At 42.4% G+C, this 12,646-nt stretch overlaps 1 protein-coding gene across 1 annotated transcript; it reads left to right on the top strand.

Annotated features, from left to right (window-relative positions):
- Positions 1-413: 413 nt before the first annotated feature.
- LOC132837674 (zinc-binding protein A33) lies at positions 414-11,648 on the top strand. The gene is made up of 10 exons (XM_060857482.1): positions 414-560; positions 4,121-4,769; positions 6,702-6,797; positions 6,881-7,114; positions 7,457-7,619; positions 9,016-9,087; positions 9,564-9,590; positions 9,692-9,718; positions 10,974-11,149; positions 11,265-11,648. Exons 2-10 carry the CDS (start codon positions 4,128-4,130, stop codon positions 11,628-11,630), a joined length of 1,803 nt encoding a protein of 600 aa, XP_060713465.1. The 5' UTR covers positions 414-560; positions 4,121-4,127; the 3' UTR covers positions 11,631-11,648.
- Positions 11,649-12,646: the final 998 nt, after the last annotated feature.

The raw sequence follows: 12,646 nt of genomic DNA on the forward strand, positions 1-12,646 counted from the left end.
TGTAAACTTAAAGATATATTTCCTTTCCAGAGAGGCTGAATGATGGCTGAACTCTCCACAGTTCTCTTTGAGGGCTATGGCTGTGTGAGGAGAAGGTGAGAGGTTCAGAAGAAGAAGACTTTATATGTCACATTACAGCACAGTGAAAGTCTTCTTAATGCTCATTTTTACACATAATTCAGGTGGAACTGAAGGTTTTTTTAAACTCAATTTACCAGTAAATCACTTTAACATTTACATACACAATATTGTCCACCCACATACTTAACTCAAAGAAGAACAGCTGTTTCACACACACACACACACACACACACACACACACACACACACACACACACACACACACAGGTGTATCCAGTTAAACTCACTTGGCTACTTTTACCCAAACCTTCATTCACACACACATACAGCAACATCACTTCAGAAACCAGCAAATGACAACTCACACACACACTCACATTCTCACACACTCACACACTCTCACACACTCTCACACACTTGAGTGGATTTAACCTGGACTCAGAGGAGAGCTGATTCACACACAGATTACGATAAAACTGGTAAGTTAATATTTATGTGAGAGTGTGTGTGTGTGTGTGTGTGTGTGTGTGTGTGCATGTAAAAATTAATATTGATGAATGTTGTGTGTTTAACAAATGTGGTGTGTTTAGTATGATATGAAACTTTAAAGTGAATTGACTGAAGTTTGAGGTTCTGATCATGAACATTATTAACTGATCAGTAAAACTGAACACAGTGAGAGATTAACACACTGATGGTAATTAACACACTGTGTGAGATGAAACAGAGTGACAACAAAGAATAATAAAATAAGTAAAACAAAATCAGAAAAAAGTAAAGTTTTTATGTAAGGGTTTAAAAGGTTGTGGGTTTAAGGGATCTGGTAACTTATTGGTTAAGGTGTTGGACTCTGATCAGAAGGTCATGAGTTTGAACCCCAGGTCCACAAAGCTGACACAGTTTTATAAAATAATATTAAAATGTACATCGCGGTCAATAAGGGCGTCTGCTTAATGCTGTAAATGTAAATAAAGTAATGAAAATATTTACATACAGTAAGACAGTAAACAAAGTTAATTAACATAGTCATTATAATTCAAGTGTGAAATGTTGTGATCACCACGTCACAGTGTTCAGGTGAACACACAACACCTGAACCTTACTGTCAGTCTGCTGCTGACCTGAGCACCACGTGTCCTGACCTGAACACTCATCTGTCAGAGCACAAGCAACACACACAGCTCCAGGAAAGAAACAAAATAAAACAGTAAATAATATAGTTCACTGTTATTTCACTGCTAGTGTATATCACTGCTATTTAATATTATTATTATTATTATTATTATTATTATTATTGAGTGAGTAATTAATTTTTGACATGTTTAGTATAGAGACGTGAGTGTGGCTGTGTGTGAAGCTGCTCTGTGACCAGGAAAGTGTGTAAAGTGTATAAGACTGTAAATGAAGTGGACATTAGCTCTGTGTTCTCTGGCCTTTGTGTCTCAGGACACTTTTCCGTGTGTAAGTGAGGAGCTGCTGCTGGACACATTCAGTGTTGAGTGGTGATGTTTGTGTGTCAGTGAGAAACGTGTTGAGCAGGTCAGACAGGACGAGGAGGACGAGATCCTGTCATGGTGACAGGAACAGAGTTCGTCTGAGTTTTTCTGAAGCAGAGATTTTATTTAATTTACTTCACTTTGTACTTCATTTCCTCAGAATATTTATTCACCCCTTTCTTTTTATTTTTTGCAGTCTGTTCCTCTGAACTTGGTGTGATTTCATGTCAGATTTTGTATTTCATATTTTGATGTTTTAAGATTTCTATCAAAACTGTTAGTTCTCAGTCACTCACTCATTTTCTACCGCTTTTCCAAACTACCTCGGGTTACGTGGAAAACAGTTAGTTATTATTTATTATTACAGTTATATTACCACAGTGATAAAAGTCCCTTCTGTTCTCTTTAAAATGTTTACACAGTTTAACTGTTTCTCCTGAGAACCAAAGTTAAGAGCGGGGTTAGCGTTGGCCTTAGGGTTGGTGTTAGCGTTGGCGTTAGGGTTGGCGTTAGGGTTAGGGTTGGCGTTAGGGTTGGCGTTAGGGTTGGTTTAGGGTTAGGGTTGTGTTAAGGTTAGGGTTGGCGTTAGGGTTAGGGTTGGCGTTAGCGTTGGCGTTAGGGTTAGGGTTGGCGTTAGGGTTAGGGTTGGCGTTAGGGTTGGTTTAGGGTTAGGGTTGGTGTTAGGGTTAGGGTTGGTGTTAGGGTTAGGGTTGGTGTTAGCGTTGGTGTTAGGGTTGGCTTTAGGGTTGGTGTTAGGGTTAGGGTTGGTGTTAGGGTTAGGGTTGGTGTTAGGGTTAGGGTTGGTGTTAGGGTTAGGGTTGGTGTTAGGGTTGGCGTTAGCTTTGGCATTAGGGTTAGGGTTGGCGTTAGGGTTGGTGTTAGTGTTGGTGTTAGCATTAGGGTTGGCGTTAGGGTTAGGGTTGGTGTTAGCGTTATGGTTAGGGTTGGCGTTAGGGTTGGTGTTAGTGTTGGTGTTAGCATTAGGGTTGGCGTTAGGGTTAGGGTTGGTGTTAGCGTTATGGTTAGGGTTGGCGTTAGGGTTGGTGTTAGCGTTAGGGTTGGCGTTGGTGTTAGGGTTAGTCTGACATGCAGCCATCACTGATTTACTTTTCTCTACCTTTGTTTCTTTTCTTGCCCGTTAACTGGTTTCTTTCTTTTAGTCAGTTCTGTAAACAGCAGCTTGTCCTCCACCTCCACCTCCACCTCCACCCGCAGCTCCATCACTGCACCTGAATCCACTCAGCTTTTCTCTGCCTCACTTTTGTTTATTTATTTAGATGGAGAACAGAGGACAGAAACTAATTTCAGTTCTAACTATAGCGTATTTACACACACACACACACACACACACACACACACACACACTGTGCTGAGAGACAGAGAGAGGTTGGTGAAGTTAGACTATACAGCAGTGTTTACACACACACACACACACACACACACTGTGCTGAGAGACAGAGAGAGGTTGGTGAAGTTAGACTATACAGCAGTGTTTACACACACACACACACACACACACACACACACACACACACACACACACTGTGCTGAGAGACAGAGAGAGGTTGGTGAAGTTAGACTATACAGCAGTGTTTACACACACACACACACACACACACACACACACACACACACACACACACTGTGCTGAGAGACAGAGAGAGGTTGGTGAAGTTAGACTATACAGCAGTGTTTATACACACACACACACACACACACTGTGCTGAGAGACAGAGAGAGGTTGGTGAAGTTAGACTATACAGCAGTGTTTATACACACACACACACACACACACACACACACACACACTGTGCTGAGAGACAGAGAGAGGTTGGTGAAGTTAGACTATACAGCAGTGTTTATACACACACACACACACACACACACACACACACACTGTGCTGAGAGACAGAGAGAGGTTGGTGAAGTTAGACTATACAGCAGTGTTTACAGTCTGTGGAAAAGTTAATAAAATATTTGTTAGTATTTAAACTGTATAAAGTATATTATATAAATATTTTATAGATGTATTACTGGTCTTTTTGGGCCACAGCACTAAATCTTCAGCAGTAACAAACGATTAGAAGTGTGCTGACTCAGATGTTGTTTATTTTACAGAACCATCGAACCCAAGCAGATCACATACACACATGTAATTTATAAAACCTGATGTGCAACATTCTGAACTTTGGGTCCAGCCTAAATACTTTATCCTTATCCAGAGTGACCTACATTTTTTTATTTCAACTTTTACAACTAAGGGCCTTACTCAGGGGCCCCAGCAGTGGCAGCCTGGGATTCAAACCCATGAACTTCTGATCAGTAGTCCAACACCTTAACCACTGAGCTACTACATCACACATCACACACATATTGCACATACATTACCATCACACACAACACATCACACACACATTACATACATCACATACACAGATCAACACACACATATACACACACCTGATGTCCATATAAAGACAATGTTGTAGGACGTTTTTGTTTGTGTGTGTTTGTGTGTTATTATATTTCTGTTCCTCGTGTAGGTGAGTGATGGCTGAACTTGGACCTGAGCTTTTCTCTGAGCAGGAGATGACGTGTTCTATCTGTCTGGACCTGTTCACTGAGCCCGTGTCTACGCCGTGCGGTCACAACTTCTGCCAGGGCTGCATAGGGGGTTATTGGGCCACGAGTGCAGAGTGCACATGTCCTCTGTGTAAGCGGCCCTTCGATGGCCGTCCAGAGCTCAGCATCAACCGTGTGTTCGCTCACATTGCGCAGAAGTACAAGGAGATGCGATATGGAGGGCCTCCTCCCATCAAACCACGGCAGAAGATTCCAGCTGGCACCACAGTAGCAGGAGGAGGAATTACGCTGCAGAACAGCACCAACATTCCAGACATCCCATGTGACATGTGCACCGGTAGGAAGGAGCGAGCCGTGAGCTCCTGTCTCACCTGTATCGCCTCATACTGTGAGACGCACGTGCAACCTCACCGCCAAATGCCGTTCTATACCTCGCACCAACTCCTGGACCCACATGAGGCTCTGCGAGGACGCACGTGTAGCCAACACGGACGGCTGCTGGAGGTATTCTGTCGCACAGACCAGCGCTGCATCTGTGCCATCTGTGTGCTGGAGGAACACCGGACTCACGCCACCGTGTCTGTGCAGACCGAGCGCGCCGTCAAACAGGTGAGTGCTGAAAGTACGTAAAGGGGGCGTGTCTTTAATGCACTGTAAGCACCATATACGTACTGAGAGGGTGTGGAAACGGACCTGAGAGGAGCTATTAGTGGGTGTGTCTTCAGTGGGTGTGTCTTCAGTGGTTGTGTTTTCAGTTGGTTGTGTCTTTGGTGTGTGTGTCTTCAGTAGGTGTGTCTTCAGTAGGTGTGTCTTCAGTGGGTGTGTCTTCAGTAGGTGTGTCTTCAGTGGGTGTTCTTTAGTGGGTGTGTCTTCAGTAGGTGTGTCTTCAGTGGGTGTGTCTTCAGTAGGTGTGTCTTCAGTGGGTGTTCTTTAGTGGGTGTGTCTTCAGTAGGTGTGTCTTTAGTGGGAGTGTCTTCAGTTGGTTGTGTCTTCAGTGGGTGTTCTTTAGTGGGTGTGTCTTCAGTTGGTTGTGTCTTCAGTGGGTGTGTCTTCAGTGGGTGTGTCTTCAGTAGGTGTGTATTCAGTGGGAGTGTCTTCAGTTGGTTGTGTCTTCGGTGGGTGTTCTTTAATGGGTGTGTCTTCAGTAGGTGTGTCTTCAGTAGGTGTGTCTAGAGTAAATACAGTATATAGACATGAGAGGAGCTTGAAGTGCTCATATATTCATTACTGTGTAGTGATACATTGTGGACAACCTTTAGACTCCGCCCATATAATTGTGTAAGTGATTCTGAACTTAAATGTATAGATACAGACTAATAACAACACTAATAATTTACTCAGCACACTTCCTACTGGAGACTCACACACACACACACGCACACACACACACACGCACACACACACACACACACATGTCTTGATAGCTTTAGGCCAAACTATTTTTAATAAAGCTCTCTGAAAGCTCCTTGTGTCAGTGATTTAACAAGCAGAAATAAATCTCTGGGTGAAGTTTTTTCACCTGTGAAGAGTTTTTCCTGTGTGTGAAATCGTCCTCGACTCTGCACAAAGCTCCTCTTGTGTTCTTCAGCTTATGGAGCGTTGACACAGTGCTTTGTCTGTCAGGTTTTACGTCAGTCAGCAGCTGAGGCATTTCAGTAATGTTAACACTTTACAGTTTGTGTAAACAGGGTGTAACCTCACCCTCATACACAATGAACCAAGAACAAAACACCAGAAAATACTGCAGCACTAACAAGACATTTATGGTCCAGTTCTGTTCTCCGATTCGTCTGAAAGTGTGAATTAAGTCTCTCTGACCATGAGCTTGTTTATAATAATGACTCGCTCTGAACGTATCGTTTCCATAGTAACAGCTCATTCACAGGGACGTTTACACTCCACTGATAATAAACTGATCATTGATAAGATAAAGTTTCCTGTCAGTAGTAATATGTGTGTGTGTGTGTGTGTGTGTGTGTGTGAAGTGGTGACGGAGTCTCCAGTGTCAGTGCTGTGGACCAGTCAGAGGTGAAGCTGTTTCTCAGTAACATAATGAGCTGTGATGGTAAACCGTTGTGGTGTGAGGAATAAATCACTGGGGGACGTGGTGTCAGAGGAAAATAATCAACTTCAGAGCACAGATCAGTGAACCACAATAAAACACAGTGGAGATTTTCTTCATTAAATGTTAAATTATGAAAAGGTTTTTCTGTTTGTTTCAGAAATAATAAAATGGATAAAGAACCAAAGACCATAATGTTCTTTATGGGAACAAAAAAATGGCATCTCTGGCATTTTGAATATAGAAAGTAACAGCATCATCAATCACATCACTACTTCCTGTTTCTGGTGATTCTCTTAGTGTTCAGTGTTAAACCAGTAGCTATAGACCTCCAGTACTTGTTAGCGTCTCTGTCCTTGTAGCTTCAGTGCTAATGTAAAGCAGACTTCAGACACTGAGCATGTCTCACATTTTGCGCTAAAGCTATTTTATGTTTTGTGTTGTTAAATGCTACATGGCTTCCTGTCTGTGTCCTCCAGAGGATGCTCGGGAAAACCGAACTGGACATCCAGACGTCCATCGAGAGGCGAGGGCTGCATCTCACAGACCTCAAACAAAGGCTGCAGTTCCTTAGGGTATGTCCAGCTAGCATTAGCCTTATAATAAGCACTAGCCATGTAATTAAACATTGGAGAGTTTTGGTGTTGTGTGTACGCAGAACTACGCTCAGGCCGAGCTCTCCGAGGTGGAGCAGGTCCTCTGTGATGTCACTCAGTCTGTGGAGAGAATCCGCAGAGAGCTGGTGGGTGGGATCGAGGACAAGCGGGACTCTGTGATTGGCCAAGGGGAGAGGATTGTGTCAAAGTTTGAGATGGAACTAAGCAAGCTGAAGGAGAGCAGGGCTCGACTGGAGGCTCAGGCCACAACAGAAGACCACATCGGCTTCCTCCAGGTACAGAGAGTTCCATGGCGAAAGGATTTTATTTATCAATCAGTAAATTCCAACGTTGAACGTTTTTACTGGAACATTAAAAGTGTATGTTGTTTTCTTCTATTTTTTTTTTCACTTAAATGTTTGCTTAAAGAAAGAGCTGCTTGTGTGTGTGATGAATCACTACAGTTAACACCTCCACAAAAGATCCTTAAAGATTGTGTTTGTAACCTGCTGTATATGATGATGAAGATGACGATGATGATGTTGCACAGTTAAACGTGCCACACGCTTCTGCTGTAGAATTTAGAGTAATCCAGTGATTTATTAGGAGATTATTTAACGGTATGGTTTCCTGAGCAGAGCTTTGAGGAGGTGAACATTCCGTATCAGGACACCATGACACATGACAACGATCCTGATCTGGAGTTACACTTTTCTCTCGGTGAGGTGAAGAGCGCACTGGGTGAGATACGAGAGAAACTGGACGACATCCACATGGGGGAGGTTCACTACAGACACTCAGGTAACACATCATTAGTGTTATTTACAGTATGTAATTGTGTTAAAACCTTTTTTTTTAAATGTGTAGGCATTTCATGAAGGTCCTGATTCACAATTCCTGTGCTGATGTTGCTTCTGGAATCAGTTTGTGTGAATGATGAGTGTGTGAGTGGTGTAACGGTGTATAGGTGTATAGGTGTGACCTACTGAAATGTCACTGAGCTTTCGGCGCTCTAGATGCTTCTGTTTCACATTAACAGCAATACAGTCGGCCAGGGCAGATTTAGTGGGGCAGAAATTTCACATCCTGACCTGTGGTGACACTCACACATGGCACATTCACTGAGCTTCAGTACGACTCCTTCTACTGTCACTGTGTGTGTATGGAGGTTGGATTTATTCACCTGTTTGAGTGTCTCTAAACACCTGAACACGATCATCAGGAAGGGTGCACATATTTTAGATATACACAGTGAGCGTACACTGTCATTAACACTAATTACTGTATGAGTAAATGAAGGATCTTCACACTATACTGTGATCCAGGATTGTGTCTCTAACAGTGGAACATTTTTATGGTTTGTCAAAAATGAGGTGTTCATTCAGGGTGAAATTAAGGGGAAAAAGGGAAACTAATCCCATCTGAATAGAGCTTATTTCACCTGATAGCACTAAGAAGCCACAAGCTGGTGTGTTGGGGTGAAATCAGGGATCTGTTTGTGTGGTCAGTCTCACTGTTTTATTTGTTTGTTAATGATGAAAGTTATTTATCTCTATAAATTACAAAAATATGCTATGAATGTTTTATAATTTAACTTTGATGTAAAATGTTTCTGGGGTCATGGTGTCTTAGTGGTTAGCACGTTCTCCTCACACCTCCAGGGTTGGGGGTTCGAATCCTGCCTCCACCTTGTGTGTGTGGAGTTTGCATGTTCTCCCCGTGCCTCGGGGGTTTCCTCCGGGTACTCCGGTTTTCTCCCCTGGTCCAAAGACATGCATGGTAGGTTGATTGGCATCTCTGGAAAATTGTCCGTAGTGTGTGATTGTGTGAGTGAATGAGAGAGTGTGTGTGTGTGTGTGCCCTGTGATGGGTTGGCACTCCGTCCAGGGTGTATCCTGCCTTGATGCCCGATGACGCCTGAGATAGGTACAGGCTCCCCGTGACCCGAGGTAGTTCGGATAAGCGGTAGAAGATGAATGAATGAATGAATGAAATGTTTCTCTACACCAATAGAGCAAACGAAAGCTCAGGTTACTGTTTTTATTTTATAGACACAGATTTAACAGAACAATACACCAACAACAAATTTCAGGATCTGAAGTGTTCAACATGTATTAAAAATTGTAAATAGACACTAATTGCTGTAAATAATGCAGCATTTATTTCAGGTTATAAACAAGTGATTTGTGTGTCACAGTGTCATCACTTCCTGAGTCAGAGAGCATGATGAGCATCAGGTCCACTAAGAAAAGGGACTTTTCACTGAAAGGTAACAAACATCACATGACACAAATACACACATTTACAGAGAAGCTGTTGATTAATTCTCTCAGATCTGACAGTAGAGCTGCTGAGGTCTGGACTGATTGATTCTCTCTAACAGCAGCTCTGAATGTAGAGCAGGTTTATACTAGTGTACTGACTCTGATACGTGGATTCTGTAGTGACAGCTCGTTCACAGGGACGTGTACAGCACACACTCCACTGATAACTAACAAACAAACAAAGGAAACATTTATGTAACATGTATTGAAGGAGTCTCCAGTGTTTTAATATTTTGGACATGAGCGTGATTCCCTGGGAAGATGCCCAAACTCATCCCTGTATGAGCTGCCTAGACCTAATAATCCTGACACTGTGATACTTTGAGTTGAAATGTGCTAAAAGATTTAGATAAAACACTGAAAATGAACCACTGCATGAAATAATGGAAACTACTTAGCAGATATTTTATCTACCCTTTAGATCTGCGGAAGTTCAAATCAGGATCCAGTGAGTGCTTTTACCTTCATCTTTAAGATAAAAATCAAATCACATGCAGGTCATCATGAAGTGTATAAAGGACTTTAATTCACTGATCTCTGTCTCTTCAGGTATTAAAAAGGTCAAAGGTTATCTAGGTGAGTTTATTGCATGTTTCTTTTCACTTTACCTTCACATGGTTTTCATTCGTTTTTCATTCGAGTTACAGTGTGTTACAGTGTGTTAGAGTTACAGTGTGTTACAGTGTGTTAGAGTTACAGTGTGTTACAGTGTGTTACAGTGTGTTACAGTGTGTTAGAGTTACAGTGTGTTAGAGTTACAGTGTGTTACAGTGTGTTAGAGTTACATTGTGTTAGAGTTACAGTGTGTTACAGTGTGTTACAGTGTGTTACAGTGTGTTACAGTGTGTTAGAGTTACAGTGTGTTACAGTGTGTTAGAGTTACAGTGTGTTACAGTGTGTTACAGTGTGTTAGAGTTACAGTGTGTTACAGTGTGTTAGAGTCACAGTGTGTTACAGTGTGTTAGAGTTACAGTGTGTTACAGTGTGTTAGAGTTACAGTGTGTTACAGTGTGTTAGAGTAACAGTGTGTTACAGTGTGTTAGAGTTACAGTGTGTTACAGTGTGTTAGAGTTACAGTGTGTTACAGTGTGTTAGAGTTACAGTGTGTTACAGTTACAGTGTGTTACAGTGTGTTAGAGTAACAGTGTGTTACAGTGTGTTAGAGTTACAGTGTGTTACAGTGTGTTAGAGTTACAGTGTGTTACAGTCTTACAGTGTGTTTACGTATGTAGTAGTGTGTTACCACGTGTTAGAGTTACAGTGTGTTACAGTATGTAGTAGGCTGTTACCACGTGTTAGAGTTACAGTGTGTTAGAGTTACAGTGTGTTAGAGTTACAGTGTGTTACAGTCTTACAGTGTGTTACAGTATGTAGTAGTGTGTTACCACGTGTTAGAGTTACAGTGTGTTAGAGTTACAGTGTGTTACAGTGTGTTAGAGTTACAGTGTGTTACAGTATGTAGTAGTGTGTTACCACGTGTTAGAGTTACAGTGTGTTACAGTATGTAGTAGTGTGTTACCACGTGTTAGAGTTACAGTGTGTTAGAGTTACAGTGTGTTACAGTGTGTTAGAGTTACAGTGTGTTACAGTCTTACAGTGTGTTACAGTATGCAGTAGTGTGTTACCACGTGTTAGAGTTACAGTGTGTTACAGTATGTAGTAGTGCGTAAGTGTATTATTGTGTGTTACAGTGTGTTACAGTATGTAGTAGTGTTTTATTGTGTGTTAGTGTTACAGTGTGTTACAGTATGTAGTAGTGCGTAAGTGTATTATTGTGTGTTACAGTCTGTAGTAGTTTATTACAGTGTTGATGTTTTGTTTCTCTACATAGAGGACCTGTCATTAAACCCTGTGACAGCATATCCCTTCCTCATCCTCTCAGAAGACAGGAAGCAACTGAAGCGTGGAGAGAAGCTCCAGTTTTTCAGGAACAGCCCTCAAAGATTTGATGTTTGGAGCTGCATTACAACTAAGGAGGGATATGATACAGGACGCCATTACTGGGAGGTACACATACTGCACACACAGACACACACACACTCACACACACACACACACACACACACACACACACACTTACTTGTTTTTACACGAACATTCTATTCTTCTGTGTGTTGTGCAGGTGAGTGTTGGTGATAATAAAGACTGGAAAGTGGGCGTGGTCAGAGACTCTGCCCAGAGGAAGGGGCTGTTCGATATGAGCCCCAGTAATGGTTACTATGTACTGTGGTGGAGCACCAATCATCTGCGAGCGCTCACTACCCCTCCCCTGAGCAAGGTGAAAATGAATGGCCGTCTGCGTTATCTTGGCGTGTACATGGACTGTGATGAGGGTCATGTGATCTTCTTCAATGCCAAGACAGGCTCTGAAATTTACTCATTCATTACAGAGGGAGCCTTCAATGAGAGGATGTTCCCTCTGTTTGGCACGTCTGATAAAGAAGTACCACTGATGTTAGCGGCTTCACCAACACACATGCCTGAGTGAGGGAACGAGGGGGAAAGGAGTGAGGGGATGAGGGGGAAAGGAGTGAGAGAATGAGGGGGAAAGGAGTGAGGGGATGAGGGGGAAAGGAGTGAGCGGATGAGGGGGAAAGGAGTGAGGGGATGAGGGGGAAAGGAGTGAGCGGATGAGGGGGAAAGGAGTGAGGGGATGAGGGGGAAAGGAGTGAGCGGATGAGGGGGAAAGGAGTGAGGGGATGAGGGGGAAAGGAGTGAGAGAAAACAGAAAGCAGGTGAGAAAAAGGAAAGCATTTGAAAGGGAAAAGTGTATAGTATGAAATCAGCAAAAGAAGATGAGATGCCAGTCTTTCAGTGTAACAAACACATACTACATACAGACACACACACAGATATACACACATACAGACACACACACATACAGACACACACACATACAGACACACACATACTCACCTACAGACACACACACAGATATACACACAGATATACACACATACTCACCTACACACACACACACACACACACACACATACTCACACACATACTCACCTACACACACACACACACACACACACACACACAGTCATACACACACTGACATACTCACATACATATACACACACACACACACACACACACACACACAGTCATACACACATACTGACATACTCACATACATATACACACACACACACACACACACAACCACAACAACAATGTATGAAAGTAAAGTAACAAAGAAAAGCAAAAATGAAAAATATAATCAAAATAACTGAATAGGGGTAGAAATAAAAATCTTATCAGTGTTCTTAGATTATTCTTAACAGCAGAAATAATAAAAATATTTCAGATCGAATCAATTTGTAGTGTGAAGTGTGTTGTGTCTATAAATCAGAAAAAAAAACAGGACTGCTCTTCTTTACTGAGTGTGTGTGTGTGTGTGTGTGTGTGTGTGTGTCTGTCAGTGTGTGTCTGTCAGTGTGTGTGTCTGTGTGTGTGTGTCTGTCAGTGTGTGTGTCTGTGTCTGTCTGTCTGTGTGTC

Source organism: Tachysurus vachellii, chromosome 21 (assembly GCF_030014155.1).
Source record: "Tachysurus vachellii isolate PV-2020 chromosome 21, HZAU_Pvac_v1, whole genome shotgun sequence".
Lineage (NCBI taxonomy): Eukaryota > Metazoa > Chordata > Actinopteri > Siluriformes > Bagridae > Tachysurus > Tachysurus vachellii.